Source organism: Ambystoma mexicanum, chromosome 13 (assembly GCF_040938575.1).
Source record: "Ambystoma mexicanum isolate Mex_15411 chromosome 13, UKY_AmexF1_1, whole genome shotgun sequence".
Lineage (NCBI taxonomy): Eukaryota > Metazoa > Chordata > Amphibia > Caudata > Ambystomatidae > Ambystoma > Ambystoma mexicanum.
In genome coordinates, this window is record NC_090938.1 from 435,992,598 (window position 1) to 436,019,014 (window position 26,417).

The 26,417-nt window shown below is 42.6% G+C and overlaps 1 protein-coding gene across 3 annotated transcripts in view; it reads left to right on the top strand.

Annotated features, from left to right (window-relative positions):
• Window positions 1–26,417, top strand: part of LOC138521307 (sodium channel protein type 4 subunit alpha-like) — a 3,496,387-nt gene that overhangs the window by 2,893,341 nt on the left and 576,629 nt on the right. For all 3 annotated transcript variants that reach the window (XM_069634046.1, XM_069634045.1, XM_069634044.1), the window contains one exon: window positions 15,909–16,031. In XM_069634046.1, coding sequence (XP_069490147.1) covers window positions 15,909–16,031 — 123 coding nt within the window. The remainder of the gene's footprint in view (window positions 1–15,908; window positions 16,032–26,417) is intronic.

Sequence of the window (26,417 nt, forward strand, 5' to 3'; positions counted from 1 at the left end):
GGACTAGAAAAGAGGTGTAAGTTGGTGCACACTGCACTGCAGTTCTTTCCTCTCCGTAGCTGCAGGGGTGGGAGAGCTGAGCACAGTAATATTCTTCCGCCAGCCTAGTGGCCCGCAGTTCCTTGTTCAACCTGCTAATTTATGACGGTGCTAATACCTCAGTTCCACGGTCTAATCAGTCCATGCGCTAGCATGCGCATTCATGGCTCAGGGTTTTGGGGGCAAGTGCTACAGCTTTCCATTATAGAGCCATCCAGTCCAGGTTCTTAGGCGAGTCACATAAAATTCCACTGTGGAGGCACACCATACTTGTATTGCGTGGAGCTCCATATTCGCATTGCGACTAGCAGCGCTAGCTTCACATGCCACGCAACAGTAGCCTATACCTTGCCCCTCCGCTCAGTCTCTCCAGGAACTACTGGCTGGGATCAGCCTTAGGCAGCACCTGCCTCCACTGTCGGTGCTCAGCAGGCATGAGTAGTCGGCCCCTGGTACTCTCACCAATGAGGCTGGTTTCCGCGGGCAGTGGCAGGGGTATGGTAGAATGAGCTGGTCTCTCCAGCATCCTGCATTCTGAGCATTTTCCTCTGCAGCTGCAGACCCCGAATCAGGGTCGCTGTTTCTGGCCTCTGCAACCACAGTGCATGGGAAGCCGGCCTGCTCAGGTGCTGACACAGACAGCCGTAGAAGTAGCGGCTCAGCATTCTAGGGAATCTGCTCACCGTGAAGATTTTGCCTGCAGCTTCTCCATATGTTCATGCACGCCTTGGGATCATTGTTTCAGTCAAATGATGATGGTGAACGGGAAATATTAGTGTAATATAGCCTGTCTGCCAAAAAGCTCGATCACCCGGTGGCCATCTTGATCGGGCTCTTGAGCGCATCCCTCTTTGCATAATTTGTGACCAAGTATAAATCATAATTAAAAAAAATGGGATACTGGTGATGGGAGTGGACGTTTATTGGCAAATAGGTTAAAGGATTTGAATGGCAGACCCTTTGCTCAGGGAATTGAGAATGAAAATTATCAGTTAGTGTGGAAGAATACTGAGATTTGTGCAGGGTTTAGAAATTATTACAAAACTATATATGGAAGAAGAATCAATATCAAAGCAAGATTTGGAGAGCCTATTTGAACATATTGATATTAAAAAACTATCATTGGATGGTAATAGAGTGTTGGAGGCTGATATTGATATTGATGAGGTTTGATTAACTATTGGGCAACTCAAGTTGGGAAAATCTCTGGGTTTAGACGGGTTGCCAGTGGAGTTTTATAGGAAATTTGATACATTTTTGGCCCAAATATTATGTAAGCTGTTTAATTCATTTTTACAAGCGAGAGTTTGTGCCAATCAATGACTGAGGCCATGATTACAGTGATACCAAAAGAAGGGAGGGATAGTAAAACATTTAAGAACTATAGTACAATTTCTCTGTTAAATGTGGATATCAAACTTTTTACCAAGGTAATGGCAAATAGACTGAGTGACTGTATTGGGAAAATAATTCATAAATCCCAGGTGGGGTTCATGAAGAAGGGCATTAGTGGATATAATAAGTCTGCACAGTAATGAACCTGTCAATGCCGCCTTGGTCTTTATGGATGCTGAGAAGGCATTTGATAGGGTAAACTGGGACTTTCTAGAATTTACAATGGAGAAAATGGGGTTTGGCAGTAAATTTAGGGGGATGGTTCATTGTCTTCAGAGCTCTACTAAGGCACGTGTCTGGGTCAATAGTGAATTGTCGCATGCTTTTAGTCTTACTAGAGGAACGAGACAAGGCTGTCCTCTATCACCATTTTTATTTAACATTGCCTTGGAACCTTTGGTAGCCCTGATACGAAATGAGCAGAGGACATGTGGGCTGAACTTTGGGACAAGGGAAGTAAAAGTGCTCTCTTAGGCTGATGACATGGTGGTGGTGCTCTCGGATCCTGAGAGGGGTAGTGTCGTTCTTACGGAAGTACTTGAAAGAGTGGGCAGGTTTACGGGTTATAAAATCAACTGGGAAAAAACAGAGGTTTTCCCGCTTTTGACGGCTTTTAGAAGAGGGGACTTTTCATATTGGAATTGTAGATGGTCGGAGATACATGTTAAGTATTTGCGGATCTTCCTTACTAGAGACATACGAAAGATGGTTACATTTAATTTAACTAAACTGTTGGAAAGTCTTAGGAGAGATATTAGGAAATGGTTGAGGTTAAATTTAGGGATCTGGGCAAAGATTAATACGATTAAAAGGTCAGTTCTACCAAAGGTCTTATATATTATGCAATCAATACCCCTTAGCTTTTCAAAGAACTTACTTAAGGACATTGATCGGGTTTTCCAAGATTTTCTCTGGGGTGAGAAAAAGGCTCCTAAGATTCCAAAGTTTATTTTGCAACAAGACACTAAAGAGGGGGGTTTTGGATGTCCAAATTTGAAAAAGATCACAGGGGATTTATCTTGGAGAAAGCGGCCCTATATGTGACGCTGGAGACAGAAAAGCAACCAAACTGGTTAGCTATTGAGTGGGATGCCTTGTTACAATTTCGATTGGAAAATATCTTTTCTATAGAAACACGACCTAAATGGTCTGTTAAGTTACCAGCTGTTAAGGTGGCTAAAAACTTAATGTCATGGTGGCTACTTAATATTAATGGGAATGTGTTTTTGAACCATAAATCATCTATTTGGCATAACCCTGCGTTACAAATCGGCAACAAGACTTTGTATTGGTGAAGTTGGATTTCAAAGGGGATCTTATCATTAGGGGATTTAATGCGAGACAGACATTTGCTGTCCTTTGAAGAACTTCAAAGATTGTTCCAATTAGGTGGGAAGGAAAAGAATAGGTTTAGGGAATTAGAATGCCTTTTGACCCGGGTATTCAGTATGTTGTCTGTACCGATAGAGAAGGAACCAGCAGGATGGACCATATTTTGTTTGTCGCCACGTAATGTCTCTACTTACTTGAAGCTCATGCTAGAGAATGATCCATTGTTAGAATCATGGAGTAACTTGAAACGGAAATGGGAGTCAGACTTGGGTTGTGTTATCACTGAAGAAATCTGGAAATATGTGTGGCAGATTGGACACAGTAGCAAATTGGATCTCAAGTTACGACTTATCCATCAGAAGGTTTTGGGACGATTGTATTGGACGCCTGACCGCATGCACACTTTTGGGTTAATAACAGATGATTTATGTTGGGGATGTGGGAAAGAGAAGGGAACATTACTCCATATGTTGTGGTATTGCCCCAGAGCACTTACTTTCTGGTGTGAGGTGCTTGACAGACTGGATGTGACCTTATCTATTAAGTTCCCAAGAAGGCTATTACAGTTCTTGCTCTTAGCAAATAATGGGTGCGGTGTAACGGCCTGTCTGTATGGATCTTGGATAGATAGAATCCTAGTGATAGCAGTGAATAGCATCAATATTGAAAGTATGGCAGACCAGTAAGAAACCAACAGTGGAAGATTGGATTAATGATGTAGTGATATTATCTGATTTTGAATTAGTCATGTTTAGAAGAAAGGGTAAAGAGGAAGCCTATTGGATTTTATGGAAATCTTGTATTGATTTATATGGTAATGGTGCATCGAATGTATAACTCATTAACCTAAGTAATCGGATACTAAAAAAGTACTTTTTATTATCTATGGTAATTAGTGTGTGTGTGTGTAAGTGTTGGTTTCATGTTTTTTCTCTTGTCTGAATGTTAAGAAATTTGGACAATCCTTTTGTTGGGGATTTATGTTATTAGAATACGTTTTATGACCCTAATGAGTGTATGTTTAATTCGTTTATGAATATGTTTTGGGGTATGGTTGTTGTTTAATAGATGTATATGATAAGATATGCAGATGTTAATATATACATCTGCCTTGTATTATAATCTTGCATGTACTTGTTATTGATAAATAAAGACAATAAAAAAAATGTTTTAAGATGATTCTATCTTCAAATTGTTCTTTGTGATTACATGAACCAGTTCCTTAAGATCCTCTAATGGACTCTTCAACCATTTGAGTTTCCTCGTTCATTCTTTAGATACAGTTATTGGGAAATCAAGATAGGGTATTGACCCCTATTCCTTTGGGATTCTTCTAGTGTCTCTTTCTTACTTTCCACACTTGGTTTTATTATCGACCACTTCCTGAGCCGACTCAATTGGGCTTCCAAATATCCTTTACTATCTTTATGATGTTCACACTCACTGGGATGAGTGTACTGAGTTGTTCTATATTCTCCCCTTTCTTTAAGGTAATCATGACCACTAGGGCGAGTCCCTTATTTATTTATTGGACATTTGCATGGCGCCAATACACAAGTGTTTCCAGGCTCCACAAGGAAGTAGAACAACAAAAAACGGTTATATTGGCCTTGTGACAATCCTACTGTGCAAGTGCAAGACAAGGTGGAAAGTTCAAGGGGGAGAAGTGCAGGAGTGGGGTTCTCAAAGGCAGGGGAGTGATCAAGCGCTGGGTGGGCCAAGACAGCAAGTGCCAGGGGGAAGAGTGTGGGAAGGGAGGATGAGTGCGGTGGACAGGGTGGACCAGGTTAGGGCTAGTCTGGGGAACGGCATCCAAGTGCTTTCGAGGGATGCTGGGGGGAGGTAGGGTGGCGATTTGGCCCCTTTATGACTCTGAAGGGACCATGCGCCAGTCACAGTTGCAGAGGGAATGTTAACACGGGAAGGAGAGAGGGAAGGTAGAGGAGAAAAGGAAAGTCTTGAGAAGATTCCAGAACTTATGAAGATCTGGTTTAAGTCTGAGGGGGGCAGGGAGGCCGTTCCAGAGGGAGGAACCAACTGAGGAAAGGGATCTACCTCCCACTCTCTGCTTGGAGATACACTTGACCTGCAGAGAGTTGGAGCCAGAGGACTGAAGGGCTCTGGCAGGGAGGTATTTAGGGAGGGAAAGCTGGATGTAGAGAGGCCCCAGTACTCTTTACTTTCTTTAAGGTATTCCCAACCACTTAGACGAGTATGATGAGTCCCTTAATACTCATTCTGCCCTGTGCCCCTCCCGCTGCTCCTGTTACCTTTGTTCTGTCGGGTTGGTGTCACTGGTTCATCCTGTGGAGTCGGGCTTCCCCATCTGAACGCTTCTAACATCTCTTCTGTCTTCCTGTTTCAATGTTGGGCTCCGTGGAGCATGTTCTGTCGCGGTCTCTGTGTTGGTTGAGGACCAGATGGTCCACCTCTTCTGGGTTACGTCACCGCCTGGATTTTCCTTCGGCATACATGTACTGGCTCCCTGCATTTTCCATGCCTCCTTCCCTCCTCAGTTGCCAGCGTCCTCTCGACCGAGGACCTCCCAGACTCTCCTGGTTTCTTTGTCTCTGCAGGATCAAAACTCCCAGGCTACACCAACATTGTACGTTGGTCCTTCTTTCCTTTTTATTGGTAAGTGCTGAGTCCTCGTTGCATAGACCTGTAGTCCTTTGTCTCTCTTGCTTGAGCGGTCCTTATTGTTTACTTGGACTTCTTCATCCTATTATGTTTGGCTTCCAAACACTTCTCAGTATATTTGTCTTTCTGTTGGTTGTTTTCTGTGACGTTACAATAACAAACATAGACTTGTGTGGGATGGTTCTCAAGAAATCCTGATGATAGTGTGGGCTTTTCTTAAAGGGGCTTAGGGAGTACCTTGACGTAATGGGAATGCTTGTCCCCAATAGGATAGTGTTCCTGTCAGGTCCTGCTTGCTGCCACCCCTATGGGGAGTGCTGTGTAGCGGGCTCACCTCCCTAGCCTAACAGGCAAGGGCTCACCTCTGGAGAGAAGTGACAAGATCCCATGAATCATCGTATACCCTTTCCCCTATGAGCCCGTCTTCCCCTTCTTTTCTAGGTTGGGTTTCTCTGGTCCACATAGATGGTTCTTTCTTTCTTATCAAGGATCAATTCCCTATGTGTAGATTTATGGCTAAAAGAAACTAGGGATTTTATTTTAAGGTATATCTGGGTGATCCAGAACAACTACTGTTGGAACTGTGGTACGTTACTACCTATGATTAATTGGGCAGGTATCCTTGGAATTACTGCAGCAGTTATCCGCATCTCTTTCCCCAAGATAGTTATATGGATTTTACTCAGGGGGCAAGTCTCAGTGTGTCCATGGATGCACGGAACCTCTTCCTTTCGTGTTTTATTCCATCCTAAGGGTATTAATTCCAGACATATAGCACATCCTTGGCTCCCACTATCCAGCTAGGCCTAAACATTCTGTTGTTGGATGGTGGCAGGTATTCAATCGATATTTTAGGTTCCTGTGCATAAATAGTTGTTTTTGGGCTTTTTCCCTGATTTCCTAACCTAAGGGAGAGGTTAACATTGATCCTCTTTTCTGACAGTTGACGTTAGGGTTGATGTCTGAGCGTACAGGGCAGTGGCAAAGACAGCCGGGGAGTTTCTACCAGGACCTCCTTGATCATTTGGTACTTTGTTTCATTGGTGAGGTCAGAGGAGCTAAAAATAGGGAGGGGGCAGTGCCTTGTGATATGCTCACACAAATAGCATGCCTTTCCCTTGGGGGGAGGTAGACGAAAAGATGATTATCGTCACATGAGGCATTGTGTGTGAGAGATAAGTGAAAAGAGTGTTGCTGTGATGTTGTATGTGAGAGTGAGTGGTAGCAGAGAAGGGTGTAGATGGGGTAGTATGTGAGTTTAGAGGGTGGAAGGAAAACCTGTAGTGTGGGAGTTTAGATGGTGAAGGTAATAGTAGAAAGTCTGTGGTAGAGAGAAAGAGAGAGAGAAAGAGGCTAGGCAACTGTGACTGTGAGGAGGAGAGGAGAGAGAGGAAGGAGTCGTAGAGGGGGAGGTAGGAGGAAGTAGTCAGTGGAGGAAGAAAGTGGTAGAGAAACAAAGGGAAGAGGAGTGTAAGAAGACTGGAGGGGTAGAAGAGGATAGACGTGGGATGAGAGAGAGCAAGACAGAGGAGAAGGAGTGAAAAGACTGGAGGGAGTAGAAAGGGAAGAGAGCGGGTGGTGGAGATGGTGAGAATGAAGGAAGGAGAATCGAGCAAGGGAGTAGGAGGAGAAAATGAAGTTGGGAGTAGTGATTAGAGAGGCAAGATCAGGGAAGGAACAAAGGTAGAGAGAGAGAGAGAAAGAGACAGTCAGGGTCATTACGATTGGGAAAAAATAAGGAGGGGAGAGGTTAAGGTTAGTGGGAGGAGTGGGAAAAGGGCAAGGGAGCTGGGATGTGCTGTTGGCAGCTTTATTTGGGATGGACCGTGCACTGTGCCTGGTGCGGGATTCAGAGGCGGCCGTCGTGTGCTGCTGTGCAAGGTTATGTGTGCTATGTCTTGTTGTTGCAGTGTTGTGAAGTATTTGCGGTTTGCTGTGCTGAGGAGTTCTGGTTGTATTTAGTGCAGTATGTGCGAGGTGTATGTAAAGGGTTCAGTGTTGTTATTAGTTCAACCAGAAGCAAGTGATGGCTAAGCAACAGAGTTTGCCCAGAGATGACAAATGCTGACTAATGCAGTTCACATAGATGTGGCGAGTGACTGACTAACGCAGTTCATCTGGATGTGACAGATGGCTGAATGACAGTTCACCTGGATGTGACATATGGCTGACTGACACAGTTCACCTGGATGTGGTGTGTGGCTAACTAACACAGTTCACCTAGATGTGATAAACGGTTAACTAACACAGTTCACCTGGATGTGACAAACGGCTAACTAACACAGTCACCTAGATGTGACAAATGGCTAACTAACACAATTCACATAAATGTGACAAATGGCTAACTAACACAGTTCACCTGGATGTGACAAATGGCTAACTAACAGTTCACCTAGATGTGGGAAATGGCTGATATTCACATTTCTGTCTAGATGTGAATCAAGCCAATATTCACAGTTCTGTCTAGATGTGATGTAAGCCAATATTCACATTTCTGTCTAGATGTGACTCAAGTTAAGATTCACATTTCTGTCTATATGTGGTGCAAGCTAGTGTCTGGACTAGCGAGCACATTTAGAATACAGTCCACCTAGATGTGTAATATCACTATCTAACAGTTCTCCTAGATGTGAGACATGGCTAGGCAACAAAGTTCACAACTCAGTGAGTCTATATGGGGCAACAGTTGCTAAATAAAAAATGGTACATGCAGGCTGCAAGTTCTTGGGTTGTGGGGAAGATAAAATAGGAGTATTGATGTGTGACTCCAAACATACCCACGAGCTAGGGGCTGTGGTTCCTCTAATTTCTCTCACACCACCTTTCGGGCAAGTCTGGCACAGACATGGCCCTAGAAGGCTGCCTACCCTAGTTTGATAGTGGTTTTTTGATAGGGTCATATTCCAGTAAGCTGCCAGCTTCTGTCAATGGCTAAATGCATGTGACTTAAGTACATAGGCTTTCTTGGGCTCTGCATATCTGAACATTGAAATAGCCCGCAGGGCAGTTTACAGCATACTCAAGTTGTGTTTGATGATCATGTCATAGGATCCACGATGCCCTTACATGACTTACTATGTTATATTTCTAAAAGCATCTTTGGAACAGCTTTTTGAATGTGTAGTAAATGTATGAGTAATTTGCACACTCACTATCATAGAGCTAAGTGGGACAGCACACTCAACACAGGCTACATTGATACATTGAGGTTATGTGCTGTGACTATCTACATACTCATTATGCCAACTCAGTCACCCTTCACTCCCTCATTCACCCGCTCAATGACACACTCACTTACTAACTTGCAGATTCATTCCTGTTATTGAAATGGAGAGATGACTTACCAGTAATGTTCTTTCTATGGATTCTTCTATGGATTAAAGTTGCGGGTTAGAAGGGGTTTCGGTGGGGAAAATGAATATAAGTAACACAAAGGTGTAGTGTTTGATACAATGTCTGATGTGCACCACTCGTAATTCAGTAATATATGGTACAGTCATAGGAGCTTAGTGTGGAAACAGGTATGACGGCCACGAAACACCAAGACCCTTGGCAGTCAGTATACAAATAGGGCACAGGTACAGCCTTGAACTTATTTTTGATTAACCTTTTCGAATGCATTGTTAAAGCCACAGTGTTAAAGCCACTAAGAATAAAGAAATCCACATTGCATCAATAGATTTGGCACATGCCTTTGATTCAATAGACAGAACAATACTGTGGTCACAACTGCAAAAGTGGGGATGCCCGACTGACCTAAGAGAAGCCTTGGAATTACTTTACACTTCAGCCACAACCAGAGTCAGACTCAACAAGAAAGGCACCCTGTCAATTGAAATACAAACATCAAAAGGAATAAAGCAATGATGCAGATTGGCAGTGGCACTATTTAATTTATACATCTCAGATATTGAAGAGGTGTTCACTAGTGTGAGATATTTCCCACCGCGCATCTCTCGAACAGCTGTGGGTAGACTTCTCTACGCAGATGATCTTCTGTTACTGGATCAAACAGAGTTAGGGCTGCAGCGACAGCTAGACTCAGTGACGACCTACGTCGACTCCAATGCACTAAAAATAAATCCCCAAAAATCCAAGGTCTTGACGTTAGGTGACGCCAGGGGGACACACTACACTAAACGAGCCTAGTACTTGAAAGGGGAGAAAGTCCTAGAGGTCACATCAATGGTGTACCTTGGATCCTCCTTGAATAACAGCATTAACGACTCCTTTGGATTGATAGCAGTAAAATCTAAAGCAACGAATCTGGCTACCCAGGCAAGAATCATTAAGCAAAGGTACTACAAATTTACACTATCTCCAGTAATCGAGTAATCCAGTTCTACAAACTGAAGGTGACGCCTATACTCACATACGGTGCTGAAACACAACTTATGCTTGCAGGGTCACTCTGGCAACAAGTTGAGGGCATCTTCGGGTGGAGAGTCTTTAACATGCCCAAGTCACTTCCTGTCAAAGTGATATGGAGAGATCTGGGCTTAACATCGTTGTATGCAGTCATGCAGTGGAAAACATTATCACTCTTACAGAAATGCTTGAGTCCCTCTGGGGAAAGTGGCTTCGAAGCACTGAAAAAGGTCTTGTTGGAAAATCATGAAAGGACTCTGCTTGAGTGGAGAAGTATATATACAAAACCTCTAGACTGGAGTGATTCCGAGCTACTTAAATACATTTCCATCCAGTGGTCGAAGGGTATGAAAAGAAGTAGTGGAACTATGTTCCCTGCTGGCCTGCCCTGCTCCCCACAACCCCCATCGCCACACCCCTCCCATGCACCATACAAACCCCCAAACAAATGTGTCTGCTGTGTAAGAGAATGTTCAGTGCAGTGCACTGAAGTGCAAGTTTCAACTGCTTCCTACACTTTTATTTTAAAACGGAACCATTCCGGAATGGTTTCTTTTTAAAATAAAAGTATAGGAACAGTAAAACGTAATTTCAAAAAGTAGAGGAGCACCGCTTCCAACCGCTCACGCCCACTTCGACCATTGTTTCCATCACCTGTTTTGAGACACGATTTCATGAGATTCTGCTTCAACTTGTATCTCACAAAGGAAGTAACTGAAAGATGCAAGTCTGTAAGCGAGCGCAATTACATCTGTAGATTCTGCTCTGAGCTACTTGAAACTTTATTTCACCTCACGATACAATGCCCGGCTTTGGACGACTTAAGAATGAAATACTTGGGTACATTTCTAGCGGAATCCATTACAAGGACACCCAAAGAAGAGTGGGACTTCCTGACTCAAGGGAAGAGAACAAATGTGACTGTGACATTAGCACTGCTAGCTTTCTTAAAGGACATTTCTGAAAAGCCTATGAAAAAAGGAAAGAGTCATAAGATTACGGGCAGTGAACAAAAAGACAATGACTAAGCCTGGACATTTATCTTTTCCCCTTTGGGTTCCCCTTCTTATGCCTAGGCACTTCCTGTGTTACCTTCTATTTCCTTTCCTGTGATCAAAGTTCTACTGTTTCGTTTACTATTTCTCCTTTTTATTCCATTAGCTACATCAAATTTAAAATGTTTTAGGAAGATTGGTAATTAATGTCAGTTTAGCATAAAAAGTTTAAATTGTCAAATATGCTTAATTTTTTTTTTTTTAAATAACAGGAACTGTTATGTCTGCTCCCTCATCCCCCAAGCGTCTGGGGCACCTACAATGTTAGTACACTAAGAAATATTGCCCTTCGAAGTCCAGTGTTTGGTGCATTTTTAGCATTGTGTCTGGTTCGTAGTCTGGCCCAGGGGCACAAGGTACAAGTTGTACCAATGGAAAAGGATGAATAGAAGTGTATCAAAGTCAACAGCGCACCCCAATGCAAGCCACAGACCATTTTAAAATTGGAAGGAGTACTGTTTGTGACAAACAGATTGGGAGAAGGAAGTGGTGAGCTGTGCGGCAGGGGGGTTGGCAGGGCTCGGTGAAGAAGTGATATTGAACATCCATAAGAACTGTTTCACTATATGGATTGCATAAACAGCAACAGTAATATGGATTGAAGCATGAGAAACACGAGTAAAAGTTTAACCAATGTAAGAATATCAGTTTTGTTTTTGAGGGCATGGAACTGTCCCTGTAGGCACTAACACCAAGTACAACAAGACAATGTTCATTCCAGATCTTGCAAAAGGAACAGCAGCATTGATGGACTTGTACTGGGTATGCAGTCAACACGCATACCTGCATCTCCCTCCTTTCTGGTTAGGAATGTGTGCATTAACAACATTGCGCTCAGCTATCCTAGTGGTGCCTGAAGCTCATCTGACGATAGCATCAAAGTGTGGAGTGTCGCAATATGTCTCAGCTTCCATCCAACTCCCCGAAACAACGAAGAAGTAACGGTTGCTGAAGCAGCGAAGGAGGAGGTCAAACTATCTGTTGGAAGATTCATCCAAGTTGCTCAAAGCAATTGCAGACAAATACCGGCTGTACTATAAGACAGAGGTGTTCTTTATGTCCCTCTTGGTTCCAGGGATCCAGGCTGCAGCAAACGTCAAGTGGTTACAGATTGTCCGGTGGGAAGTGATCCAGTTGGCGAATGACACCGAGCAAGGTTTAAATGCTATCAAGAGCGAGCTCAGGGCGATCCGGTTCATGACGCTCCAAAACCGGTATGTCCTGGATCTCCAGATGGCCATGGAAGGCAGCGGGTGTATGGAAGATAAGGTTATCTTTCGCACGTACTGTGACAGTGATGTCAATAACCAATCCACTAACAATTTCACCCCTCCGCCTACACCTCTCAAACTCTAACAAGACACAATCACAATCCTATACCACAACAAACCGCACCAACTTCACTACACCGCAACAACAAAACAAACCTCACATAGACTAGCACAAATGTCTACTGACCGGAAAACACCCCAAGCCCAGCGAACAGTGTTAACCGTGTTCAGGCTGCCAACAGAACATCACTGCTCTCTTGCACTTTTCCTGCTTACGCCCACTAACTCACCCCCCCCTCCCGTTTCAGAGCTGCCAGAGTGCCATGGGACCACTCCGGTGGTGATAGTGTGCAGTACAAATATCCTTTAACATTAACGTACATACCTCCAAATGATGCTGAAAACGGCTCCCTAACGCACATCATGAGAACTTGCACAAGTTAAGGGCTGATATGGAAAGTGAAGCAGGTGTGCAGGCCGAAGATTGGTTCGATACGTTGTTTTCATAGGCACCATCCTGGCTTGAGGCAGTGGTGAAGATATTGGTTCCGATTGTGGTGCTCCTGCTGGTGTTCTACACATGTAATATGATGCTTTGATGCTGTTCAAAGACTATTCCGAACAGTGCAATGATGAGGGTTACTATTGGGGCAGGAATTGCTCTCCTAGGTACAAATGATGCACAGGCTCAAACAGAGGACCCAAATAAGCCAGCGATGGTGAGGATTGAGAGGCCCATAGACCCCCTGTAGACCTTGGCTTCACCCCCACTGGACCCAGCGAGTTATGTGGAGCAGTGGGTAAATTTTTCAGGGGATATGGATTCTCTTTACCTCGCATGTACCCCAGAAAAATATGCCCAAGATGGGGGAAGTTTGAGTCATGTAGACAAAGATGATGATTATAGAAGAAAGGAATTAGCTGGGTTAGTTACTAATGGATGAACTAAAGGGGGGAATGTTGGGATGCATGTCCAGATCCCCACCCCGCCCAAAAGAGTCAGGCTGGGGAAAATATATTGGAACCCGCAGAATGTGCAGAGGGTGGTGTAGAGGAGAGGGGTGAACTATGGGTGGAAGTTGGCGGGACACACATGTATTTCAAGAGTTTATATATAGGGAGAATAACCATTGCTTTGCGATAGTGTCACTTACATGTGTGCGACATTTACAAAATACAAAAAAAATAATGCTATACTTAAGGTTAGGCCTGAATTCTCGCAGGTCGTGTTGGAAACACAGAACAACAAGGCCTCATCTCTTGCTTGATCATTGCATTCCAATTCCCAGGCGCAGCAAGGAACATGCACGTACATCCACATATAAATGTATCAAGTTAGTCCGTTGAACAATTGGGTAGGAATGTCAGAAATTAAATGGGAGAACAGCCGCGGCGCAGTACGAAGGCCATACTCATGGGAGCTTGGGCAAAGGGCTTCCAAAACAGGAACTGAGATTTAGGGCACTTGCGCCCCCCAGGAGAATGGCCACTCTATTTGAACTAGCAGATGTACTTGAATAGTGCTCTTTAATCCTTCATGAATTGGATGGATTTGTGGGACACCCGGTCTGTTTTCCGGGAGGGGTAACTGATACCGGGGAGAGCAGAGCACAACAAGGTCTGTGATTTGTACCAGGGAGAGCAAAGGGTGGTGCCAAGTTATAAGATTGCTATGGGGAGGCATGACGGGGGTGCCTACGTGTCTGGGATGTAAAAAGAGTTGCCTTGCTTGCAAGGACCAGGCTGACCTTGAGGTTATCTACTGAGTTCATGTTGATGACTAGGTGCACATCACATGATTAGGAGCGAAGATAGGGTTGTGCATTTTAAGATTTACCAATTACCTTGCAGCGCTTTGAGGTGAAGAGCTTGTTACCCATGTGTGGAGAAGACGAGACAACCAAACGGCAAAGGGTCCATATGTATATAAATAAAAATACAAATGTAAATATTAGCATGTAAATCAGTGGTAGCCAATCAGGGTGGGGGATTAATATTATATATTGAGTGCGTCATGGATGACGATTCTTGTGTTTATAAACTGTACTCCATTTTGATGAGGAGAGAGAGCTCTGTGGCAGCTTGTAATACCCTGTTGCCATTTCCTTTTTGTATACAAAATAAAGCTCTTGTTCTTCTTGAAAAAAGGGTGCTCTAGCTTTTTTCGCTAACAGGTTTTTTTTTCTATGACTGGTTCTTGTGGAGTTACCCTACGCATTCTCAATCTTCAACACATCTAGCAACGCCTCATTGTGAACTATTAAACTTAGTGAAGACGAGAGGTAAATCCAGTAACATGAAAATTGTATATTTCAGATTAATCAAGTACATTTCCATAAATATGAAATATTTTCTGCACTTCTTAGGCCCCTGGGGACATTTGTTAAGAACACATTTCCAGAGGCTAGTAATTTTCGGACTTGGTTATAAACCCACAATTCAGCACCATACACCTCTGCAAGGGGGCCTGCAGTTTATAAAATGCAATAGTCAGTTTCACTGCTCTATTATCTTGTGAACGTGCAGACCAGCAAAAGGATACATTACGTCCCCCTATTTGTTTGCTCCAATTTCTCTCTCCGAAACTCATCCCCATATACTCAAAATAGGTTACGTTTTCTATCTCAAACTACTTGTATTTTATTGTATTTTCTCTGCCCTGCTCAGACATGGTTGTTTCTGTAAATCACCTTTATGGGGTCTGTTAGAGATTTTGGGATATTATTTAGTTTGACATATTTGCACATCTCACTTCTTGGAAGACTGCAGAAAGCATCCAAGTCCACAAATAATATATACAGGATAACCTTTTTCAATTGTACTACTACAGTGTTTTTGTTCTTTTTCTAACGCGTATACTACTCAGCAGTACAATCTATATTCATGAAGCCAGGCCTACTAGTATGTTTAGTGCTTGTTTGCTACAGAGAACAATTGCTTTGGGGTCTGTTTGTTTGAGGGTAGAAACATGTGGCCGCATGACATAAGGTGCATATGCATCAAATCCATACTTTAGATATGTTGTTCTTGAAGAAAGCTGTCTGCCAGATTATTTTGTTAGAAATCATTTAAAAAATGTTCCTCATAGGTACTCTTCCGAATTCCAGATTTGTATTGCCTGTTTGGAGCCATGACAATGTAGTACATCCTTGGGTGTATATTTGGATAGAATGTAATGTGTTAAAATCAGTAAAGGAGAATACACTATAAATAAGGAATAGGTATGTGTTGTCAAGATGGTATACCTGGGAAAAAAATCTTTTCACTGTTTGGCATGCAGGAATATGATGTCTTTGAATGCAATATTGCAAAATGCATTGTTTCAATTAATATATTTTGCACACGCTTGAAGTTTTACCTTTAAAATGTAGGCACAAATACGGCAGAAACATTGAAATATATTGAAATGTATATATCCAGACCTCCATGCACCTGAAATGGTCAGGGGTCATATGACACCACTGAAAACAATGCATGGTAAATGGTTCACCAGCCAGTGCAGTGCGCACATGTTCAGTCTCGTAGTTGTCTAACTTGGAATAATGTATGCGTTCTAGCCCCCATCTAAATACATCCCATGGTTTTGAATTGAGACCAATATGCATGACCCCTCGTTAGTTTGCTTGTATTCCCCAGTTCAAAATAATAGACAAAGGGCAAATATGTTCAGCAGCGAGAAACAATGTTCATTTCAATTAATCAATATGGCATTGTACACATGGGTATGCTGTTCACATCTTTAATACCTAGGTGTGTCTTATGTTGCCGCCTCTCTGTGTTTCAAATGGTCCCCCTTTGATATTTTCAGGTCTCACTCATCAGCCTGACTGCTAACTGGTTGGGATACTCTGAACTCGGTCCTATCAAGTCACTGAGAACATTGAGGGCACTGAGACCGCTGAGAGCTCTCTCAAGATTTGAAGGCATGAGGGTAAGTCTTTCAGACCACATCGACGGAATCGGGTAATGTGCCTGCACCACATATGGAACAGATGAAATATTAATTTCATACATCCATCATTGAAAATGATCCATTAACTTATTTATATCTTGTGTGTTATATTAAGTTACATTGCAAATATGGGCTTCACTTCAAGTAGCAGGAGGGAACCTCAGGAGGAATGTTGTCACTCACAGTTAAACTGTGGAGTCGTGTTGCTAATCCCGACAGAGGTGGATGTCATAAAAGAACGGGAGGCTGCAGGTGCACACGGGTAACAGCATAAAAAAGCCTGAGCACAGGGCGCACAGGCCTGACCAAGGAATTGTTAGCTATTTAATAGAGATCGAGCTGGAGGATGGAAAGGGCCATGGTGACAGTTGGTGCATTGTTTAATTTTATAGGTGTAAATATTGGTTCTTGAATGTGCATGAGCAACAGAGTTTTGCGAAGGAGCCGCCCCAACCAACCAATGGTTTTCTCCATAACAAATCTTTGACAATAAAGGGTTATTATGGTGTATTTTATAGCAAACTTTGCGAAAAAAGTGTAGAACTCCACACAATTTAAAACCTTTTTTGTTGGGTAACGCATGAAAACAAATCAGTTAGATGCCAGATCACCAACACTGCACAGGAACATTTTCAAGTGCATTTTAAGGCAGCTTTTGCCCACAATTAATGCAAGTATTCTATCAGTGTAAAAGAAAATATTCTTGCTGTCCCATCATCCTGTAATGCAAGTATTATCAATGAAGTAAAGCATGCCCATTCTGCCTTCACCATTATTAGCCAGTATCTCCAAGTAAGAACGCCCATGCTTGCTTTGCTCATAATGGGCCTCATTACGACCCTGGCGGTAAGGGGTTAACGCCAGCGTTAGCTGCGCCGACCCCTTACCGCCAATTACGAGTTCCCCTAGCGCCATGGAGGTTTTAACACCCGATTTTAGCGGGTGTTAAAATCCATGGCGCTAAGGGACCATGGAGTTAATTACGCCACCGTAATTTACGGTGGCGTAATTAACGCCTTCCCCACTCCCATTATGCCCTATGGGGCAAAAATGGGAATGGGGAAGGGTAAATGGGGATTGGGGACTTACCGCCCCGCCAAGGTCGGAATGGGGCGGTAAGTCCGCCAACCACCATGGTGTAAACGTAGTTTACGCCATGGTGGTAAAGTCACGGCCCAGGCGGTAACTTACCGCCTGGGTCGTAATGAGGCCCAATGTCAGTAATAAATAATGCCATGTCACTATTAAAAAATATGTCCATGCTGGCTGCACCAATAAATGTCTGGCATCCTTTTGTAAGAACACTCATCAATGGTGGCTTTGCCCATAAAGCCAGTTAAAATGCATTGCCGCTGTACCAGTATAGGCCAGTATCCCCATGTAAGATCACGCATCATGCATTAGCCCATAATGAGCAATGCGATGGCACTGAAAGAAAATAAGTCCCTACCTCACTTGACCCTGTAGCCTAGTATCCCCACATAAAACACTCACCATGTAGACTTTGTCCATAATACCAGTAAAAATACCATGCCACAGAAAGAGACTATGTCCATGCAGCCTGAGTTCATGTAGATCTCAACCCCATGTAAGAACACATCAGGATGGCTTTGCCCATACTGACTGTACACATGTCATGCCACTGAAGGAAAACATATCTATGCAGGCTATTCCCCTATAGGCCAGAATCACACCCACATAACATTTGTGCTCCAGGACTTCATTAACTCTTCCATTGTCCCGTTCAAAGCAATCAACAACCCTCCTCTGATGCACACACATTCATACACATTCAACATTCACATGACATTCACACACAAGCGCACACTCTCTTGCTCTCTTTTAAACACATACACACACACGCGTGCATATACACCATGCACACTGCACTCTCACTGTACTCTCATTCACACATACAGAAAACCCCTCTCATACATACTTGCATGCATACATACATAAAGATTTCTTTCTTGCTTGATGCTTCCAGTCCTCTACACTCTGGAACCCAGTGCTGCAAAATACTACTCTGTGGCCCTTTGTGTGCACTCCAGCAGGAACCAGGAAGGCAGTGTCAATCGAACACCTCACCTTTTTGGTTCCTGACTTTTTCCCTCCAATGGGCTATTCAAGGGTGGGTAGGAACGTTTCCCTAAAACACAGCCCAGGCACACATTCTCAACTGCTTGCTGCTTCTGAGGGGATACCCAACATATTCACTGGGATGGCTTCTCCATAACAGGTGATGCAGTGGGGCCAATCTTGGATGAGCCACCATTATTCTATCACAACTAAGCCAGGAAGGTGAATTCTTGAACCTGACAAAATGGCAGATAAGCCAAAGCGAGTTGACTGGGGAGGCAGGAGTGTGGGGGAGCAGCAGCAAGAGAGCATAATGAAAGAGGGGGGCATACATACTAGTACGAATGACAGTAAAGGTAGTACAACTGATGTTTAAAGAGGCCATGTTAGGGGGATTCAATACCTGTATAGCCAGGGATAAGCTGTGACTGTCATATGTATTGATATTTCCTTTGAGGTAGTTGCGACTGGAGAGAAAAACTCAAGGAGGCCTCATTTCAGTGTATCTATGGATCATTGCAAGATGGGCAGAGTGTTTGCCAGTCTATGGATTAATAGCTGCAAGTTAGGGTGCTGCTCAGAGTATTGAAGCAACGAGGCAAGCATGTGTTTTTATCAATGAATATTACACAACTTGATGGTGGCTGTCTCGATGCTACACTTCGGGCAGAACTCTAACTGATGGTCATCTAGGAGGTGGAGTTGTTCGATTCTGGTGAGTAGTTGTGTAGCAGCTACATTTTCCAAGATTTTGCCAATAAATGGCAAGTTTGTAATGGGCCGGTAGTTTTTCCAGGTCGTCTGGATCGAGGGTTGTTTTTTCCAAAAGAGGTTGTGTGAGGCCAGTCTTGAGGGTGTCTGGGAATGACCCTTCTTTGAGGGAGGCATTGATGATGAGGAGCGCATTAAGTGCCAGGTCCGTCAATCGATTAATGATGGAGGGCAGCATTAAATCGTCAGAGTAAGAAGTAGGTGGTAGGGAGGCAATCATTTTTAGGAGACCCGGGGGAGAGAGTGTAGAGATTTCAGCCAGAGGGGCAGTGTGCGTGCCAGGGTGCATGGGATGCTAATGCAGTGAGAGGTTGATTCAGTGGTCTCTCGGATTTTGTCTATTTTTTCAATAAATAATGTGTTGATTCCGTTGCATTTTTCCTGAGTGGCTGATACCTCAGGGGCAGGCGAGGGTTAGGCGGAATGCTTTACTACTTCAAAGAGGGCTTTGTTCCTATTAGAGGCTGCCGTAATGGTAGTGGAGTAGTAAGCAGCTTTGGTCTCGGTAATCAGAAACACTGCTTTAGTGCCGTGAATATGGTAGGGAAGGTGAAGGCTAGATATTCGAGGAAAATGCAGATATGAAACAGAAATGTTTAAGGATGAAGGAGTAGGATTAACAGATAAAAAAATCGTTATTTTTTACCAGTTATCCTAGTTCTCCATCATGGAAAGCTGCATTTGTAACTTTGATGTTATGTTATGTTATGTTACTCACATGTTTACTGTAGCCTCTGCCATTGGAAGGGTATGCAGGCACCTATGTGCATATGAAACTAAGGGGGGTTAAGTTAGTGGTAAGCCAGGGGGAAAAGCAAGATAGTTTTGCTGTTGTGTTGACAAGTGTAGTTCAACAGTTCCCAGTTGATGTGTGTGGCCTGTTTCTAGGGTGCTCTATGTCAATTCCATGGTGGAATTTTTGTGCAAATGGGAGCCACGATTGCCCATGGTGCTAGGGTGCATTGGCTGGAAGGTTATGTAAATTGGTTGTACAGATGTAGAGTTTGCTTGTTTGATGGTTGTTGTGAGAGATGTTAAATCACTGTGTGCAAGTGGCATAATTGGTCTATGTGTAGTGTGTTTGGGCATAAAGAAGAAATTGATGAAGTTGGGGCAAAAGGGTCATACTGGGCAAACAATGATTCTTTGTTGGAAGGGAGCAAAATACATTGAGGGAAAGAATTAAACTATGTCAAACAGTTCAACCAGAGCAAACACTTTTTACAGTGCTAAGGAGCTAAATATAGTGGAGCAACAAGTTGATAAAATAATTCATACAATAGGGCAACCATTACATTTGGCTGAACAATTCATAGAGTGTGGCAACAGTTAATCTAGGATGCTAATGTGACAGTGTGTAAATGTGAGCTAATTCCTTTCAGTTTGACAACAAAAACAGGAAAAATCTCAGACTGGTAGATCCTGTAAAAATGAAAAGAAACCGCTGCCCTTTTAAGGCAGCCATTAAGCTCCAGCATTCTATGATGCACGAGAGTGGAACTCAGTCCAATATTTTGCTTTGTGAACAATTATTTGTCTCTAATTGCTTCACTTCTAGTCCCTCATGCAGAAGTGCGTGGTGTAAAGTAGGAGGGACTCTAGACTGATTTCAGTGTGCACAGCACAGGATTTATTGTGATGAAACACTGGGATGAGTTTAACATTGAGGCAATCAAAGGTGGGATGTATTCTGTAAAACAGGGTGAAGTTAAGGGAGAACTAAATCGGTGTGTGGACTATTAACAAAGTTCACTTTCAGTCTTATGTGAGTCCCTTGGCTCTTGGTCTTCAGGTTCTTCACCAGTCTGTGGTCAGGATGGCGCTCTTCAAGGCCCAAGACAGTGTTTTAGATAATCCTGGGCCTTAACCAGTCGAGAACTCAGATCCCCACATTGTTTGTGCCTTGGGCGTCCGATGAGCTCTCCTGATTTGAGTTCTTGGTGAGACTTCCTGGCTCAGGCAAACCCTTCTGGCAAGGGTTCTGAAGGAGCCCATGTGGCTCGGTTGAACCCGTCTCAGATTCTTGGCAAGCATTCCTGGCTTGGGTGAACCCTTTTCAGTGGGGTTCTCAATTGGCAAAGCTTATTCTGTTTCTCTTGTGGGCAAGTTTTCTTTATTCTCCTTTTTGTGTATCCCCCCACCTGATCCCTCAGTTACAATACTGTTTTGTTTGCTTGATCTGTCACTTTTTCTTGGGCTTTGAGATTTTGACGCTACTAACCATGAACCTCAGATCTACAAGGCTCTCAACTGTATTAGTCAAAAGACCCCTCTTTCTCCCCAGATTAGTCCCCACTGGTTTCACCTTTCATGTCCGTTTTATTATCTACTTGGTTTAGCAAAGACTTGACTTTCTCAGTATGCGCTTTCCTGGGTTAGATTCTCCAACGCAACCTCCTGCCACTTCCCTCTTCCTTCTACCTTTAATGTTGTCCTTTTCCCCTCCTCTGCCACCTCTTCCCTCCTCGCCTTTGTCAGCTTTCTCCTCCTGATCCTACCCTTCTCAACTGTGTGCTCCATCCCTTTCTTACATCCTTCCTTCCCATTCCTGATCTTGCCCTTTTCTAACTTGTGCCTCTCCCAACCCTCCATCCTTTCCTTCCTCCTGCTTCGCCTTTACTTTGCCACATCGTCTTCGACATCCCACAATATTTTTTGAACCAGCATCCCATTATACTCTGACTCTTTGCTTAAGTAACTGGTTAATTCACTACAGAGAGACACATTTGTGGGCCCATTCTTCAGTTTTAGGGATTGGAGGATTTGTTTTGGTCCCACTCGGAAGATGCAGATGTCAACCCGCAGTTCCACAAGCAGACATTACAAGAAGGGTGCTACCATTTTGTAACTAGGTTCTTCCGTGACTTCATCCTTCATTCTGTATCTGTGGCTTTGCTCGCGCTCTCTCCCCAGCTTCTGATATTTGGCGTTCACAGCACCTTCAGCCACCTGACCTCATGGGCACTCTAGGTGAGGTAGAGTTTGCACTCTGCTCCTCAGGCCGCAAGCTTGCACACATCATCTCTCTGCACTTGTCACTCTTGCTTGCTTATAAAAAGCATAAACTACGAGTCTGTTGGACAAGAATTACTATATGCAGGCCTCCAGATAAGGTGTGTACTCGGCCTTTTTACGCATGAAAATCTTGTAAATACGACAGCTTTATTATTTCCTGTGTACATTTACACACAAGTTTAGAGCAGAGGATAGTGCAAAGGTCAGGTTACTTGACAGAAACCAGAAGGCTTCTTTTGATTTTTATCTGCATGGATGTAATTGCAAGCCATGGATAAACGTCTCTGAAACAGAAGGTATTTCTCTGAAGCCTTTCAAAAAAAGAAACTGCACACTGATAAAAGGAATGGTTTATTTCAATTCCGTTTCTGTTTCTGCTCATGGAGCAAACAGAAGCACTGTGCATATTTATTTTCCTAGCATTTTAGGATTGTAAAATGAATAAGATGGAAAACTAAGTTGCAGTTGAGAGTTAATATTTTGTAACAAATTATGTTTTTTTGCCAGTGAACGTACACCAGTATTGCACAATTGTATTTTTCAGAGTTCCTGTGCATAATCATGTGGAGGCAAATAATTTTTACACTTATAATTTAATGCACACTATCATTATAAAAACAGTGTGTAAAATAATGACTATGCACAGTCTAGTTTACATCCATTTAACCTTGCAGTCAATGGGGTACATTACTATAAATTGTCAGTGGCAGCAGAGTCTTTGTTCAAAGGTCAGTGATTGTCATTACATCAATCACCTGTGCTCTAGCCTCTCAAATCTTCAAGACTACAATTAAAACAGCCAAAACCTGACAGTGCAAGCGCTGTTCAAAATCAAACAAATGAAAGTTACATTTTAAATGGAAAAATAAATTCAGCAAAACATGTCCCTGTGATAATCCAGATAGGTATTTAACTTTATGTAGCGCTTCATACATGCTTCGTCCAACATCTAAGCACTGTGATTATTATACCTCAGTCGATACTCAGTAAACCGACCTCTGAAGGATGCTAGCCAATAAAATAGCTCAGCCAGTTGAGCATGCTTTGCTGCAATCTGTGTGTCATCTGTAGGTTGCAGGTTTGAATCCCGGAAAGGCCAACTTAGCCTTTCATCCTTTCAAGGTCAATAAAGGAGTACCAACTTCGGTTTGGTGATAATTGTGATAAATATGTTCTATGTACAGCATTTTGCCAAAAGCGCTATATAAATAACCATTTGACCGTGAAATTAGATATATAATTTAGCATGGAGTTCTTGCGTCTCTGCACTGTTGTATCTTAACATTGGCATACCATTAGGTAATATTAGCTCCAGGAAAAGTGAACTTTCGTTAAACATCAAAAGACAATATTGAACCTCAAAACACACAACATAACTCATGCTTGCTTTACTATACAATTGGCTAGGTTTTTGTGTTTTCAACATTTAAACATATACAGGAGAGATCAAATGGCCAGACCTTAGAGAAATAGGTGTATTCTGCCACAATGCAGAAATCTGCTGCATAGTAATGATTTCCATACTGTTTTTGCACACAACGGCTGGATGTCACATACATTTCACTCTCTTGCAAAGGAAAAAAGTCATTTTTACTCTCTTAAAATAACATTTACTCTCAAAGTTAAAAACTAGGGAGTAAAATACTCTCACATCAAAATCTTATCTGGACCACTGACTATATGTATTCCTTACTATTTCATTGCTGATGTGATGAGGGCTGGGCTTACTACAGAAGCTGGAAATGGGGTCGAGAGCCTGGTAGATCCTCTTTATTTCCTCCAGGGTAGGCAGGAGGCTACCCCATTTTCTAGCCCATTGTCCAGCCCTACTAATGGGACTTTGTAGCAGTAGGTTGTGAATTAATGTAATGAAGATGCATATGATGGTTAACTAGGATTAGAAGTAACATGTTCTTCTCCATCATGAGAGCTCCACTATTATTCATTTACATTGAACAGAATAGCAAGCCCATCCCTACTGTAAGAATGAGTGTCTGAGAAAGCAAGAAGATATAGAAACAAAGGATAGGTAAACCGATTACAACAGTACATGAATAAACATTTAAACAAAATTGAAATAAATTATGAAAGATGCTTGACCCACGTAGACCTCTGACTGATGCATCGCAATCAAGGCAGTAATGAGCCAAGATTTGTAATCTTGTTAGAATAGCAGCTTTCCATATCTTGGAAATATGGATGTTCCTTAGAAGAGCTACATTAGCAGCTTTATCTCTGGCACAGTGACCCGCAGGCTTGCCCAGCAGGAACTTTTCGTCCTTCTGATAAAACATAGTAGTGTGTAAGAGCCTATCAATTTATCAATGGATTGCTCGGACATTGAGATCCTCTTGTAACTACTTCTAAATGACAAACATGTATTTATATTTCCCAATGCCCTTTGTTCTTTCAAGATAATATCTGAATGCTCTCTTCACATCCAGGGCATGAAGATGTCTTTTAGCCAGTGTGCAGGGATTTCGAAAAAAATAAAGGCAATTAAATGGTTTGATTAATATGGAAATCTGAAATCATTTTTAAGTAAATAATGGTGTGTTCTAAGAGCTTCCATATAATTATGAATACATGTAAGATTTGTGAGTACAAGGGCCCGAATCTCGGCAACTACCCTGCCTGATGTTAAGGAAATGAGTTGCAAGTATGCCTTGTGCCTTGTGCATTGGCCCATGAGGGGCCCATCAATTTAGCTAAAATACGGGTTAATTTCCATGGCCAAGCATAATGTCTAACTGGAGGAGATATGTATGTTTAAATCACTCTTAGGAATCCAGATACAGGATGTGAGTGGTAATAGATGTACCTTTATGGGAGAAAGCTGCAAGCCAGGTTTTGTCAAGTAAAAACATATGGCAATTCTATCTCACCCTAACGCATCGTGGTATCCACCACTTTATCTGAGCACCGCAGGTTGTACCTCTTCCCCTTAAAGGCAAACTATAATATAATGTTCTGAATATTTTTTAGTCCTGAGTGATGACCGTACATGTAAATGTACTTAGACTTTATGCAGTCAAGTTCGTTGACCGAAGTTGTGGTGTGATACAAAAATGTTTATCCTGGTAAGGTGATTCAGCCTGCACAGACGTGCCCAATGTGGTTACGTTGGTACATAAGAATATCAGATTACCACAAGTGGTGAGGTCAAGCTGGTGCTATTAGTATTTTTGTCATTCTGAATTGTCTCAGCATCTGAATCACACCAGGGAACAGAGGGATGAGGGGAAACATGTAAAGAAACATTCCTGGTTAGCTCACAAGAAAGGCCTTACACCTGGACATTGGCGTTGAATATCTAAGGGCGAAGGTTTGACATTTTGCAATTTCTATCAATGCAAAGAGCTCCAGATCTGGCTTTTCAGATTCATTGAAGATATTATTTAGAACGTATTAATTTAGGACTCATTTGGACTCCTCTACAGGTATCTGTTTATGAAGTCAACTTAAAAGTGCTGTTTCACTTGCAGATGGACAGACGTTGTTGGACAATTATTTTCGAAAATGCCAAACCATTCTAGTTTCGTGAGAGTGCCCCATATATTTCCCCATCCCCATTGCATGTTGAAGTACTAAATTGTAGATGCATTGTCAGTTTGTATTAATTTGGGGGAGGACTTGAAGGCAGGGAAGCTTTGAGAGCTAAATGGTCTGACCTAACACAAGCATATTGATATGGCATAACCTCTCTTTCTCCAACCATCATCCTTAATTTGTCAAGAATATTCATGTATGCTCCCCAGCCTCCTATTAATGCATCCCTCACCACGTTTTGCTGAGGTAATTTGTTTTGCAATGACATTGCCCTCCCGAGATGCTAGTACAACACTTTCAACCATTACATTGCTAGAATCCTTATTACAAGTGTCCTGTCCAAAGTCTATCTTTTGACTGTTGATCCGTGATTAACTCCTGGAGGGATCTCATGTGGAGGCGAAGGGGAGACACAATGAAAATTCTTGTGGAAGGAGATGAGCATGGGCATTGGCCCAATCTCTTGGGGGCCACCCACATCTTAACACTCAGAATCACCAGACAATTGATATTGGGTTTCAGAATAAGTCTTTAGTAAAGATTAAATTATAACATGTGTAATATGTAAACCTTACATATAACAATACTCTTCATACAAAATAAACTGTCAAGTCACAGTTTAGAAAAAAATAACAAAAGCACTAGAATGCAATTGTGTATAAGAAGGATTCATTCAGGGATATTCTCATGATCGTTAACTGTTAAGAGCGTGATTAAAATACAAAGAATACTGATATTCTCTCAGTGTTTGCTGAATCGCGCATTCCGGGTCCAGATTTTCAAGAGCCCAGAGTTCAACAAGTCATTCCATGAAGGGTCCAGCTCAATGAGTGCAACAACTCCACTGAGAAATCAAGCAAAGTTGATAGAGTGGAGAACTATGGGACATCAGTATCCCAGGAAGCTTAATGCATATGGTCTTGCAGAGCCATATTTAGAAAACTCGTGGGA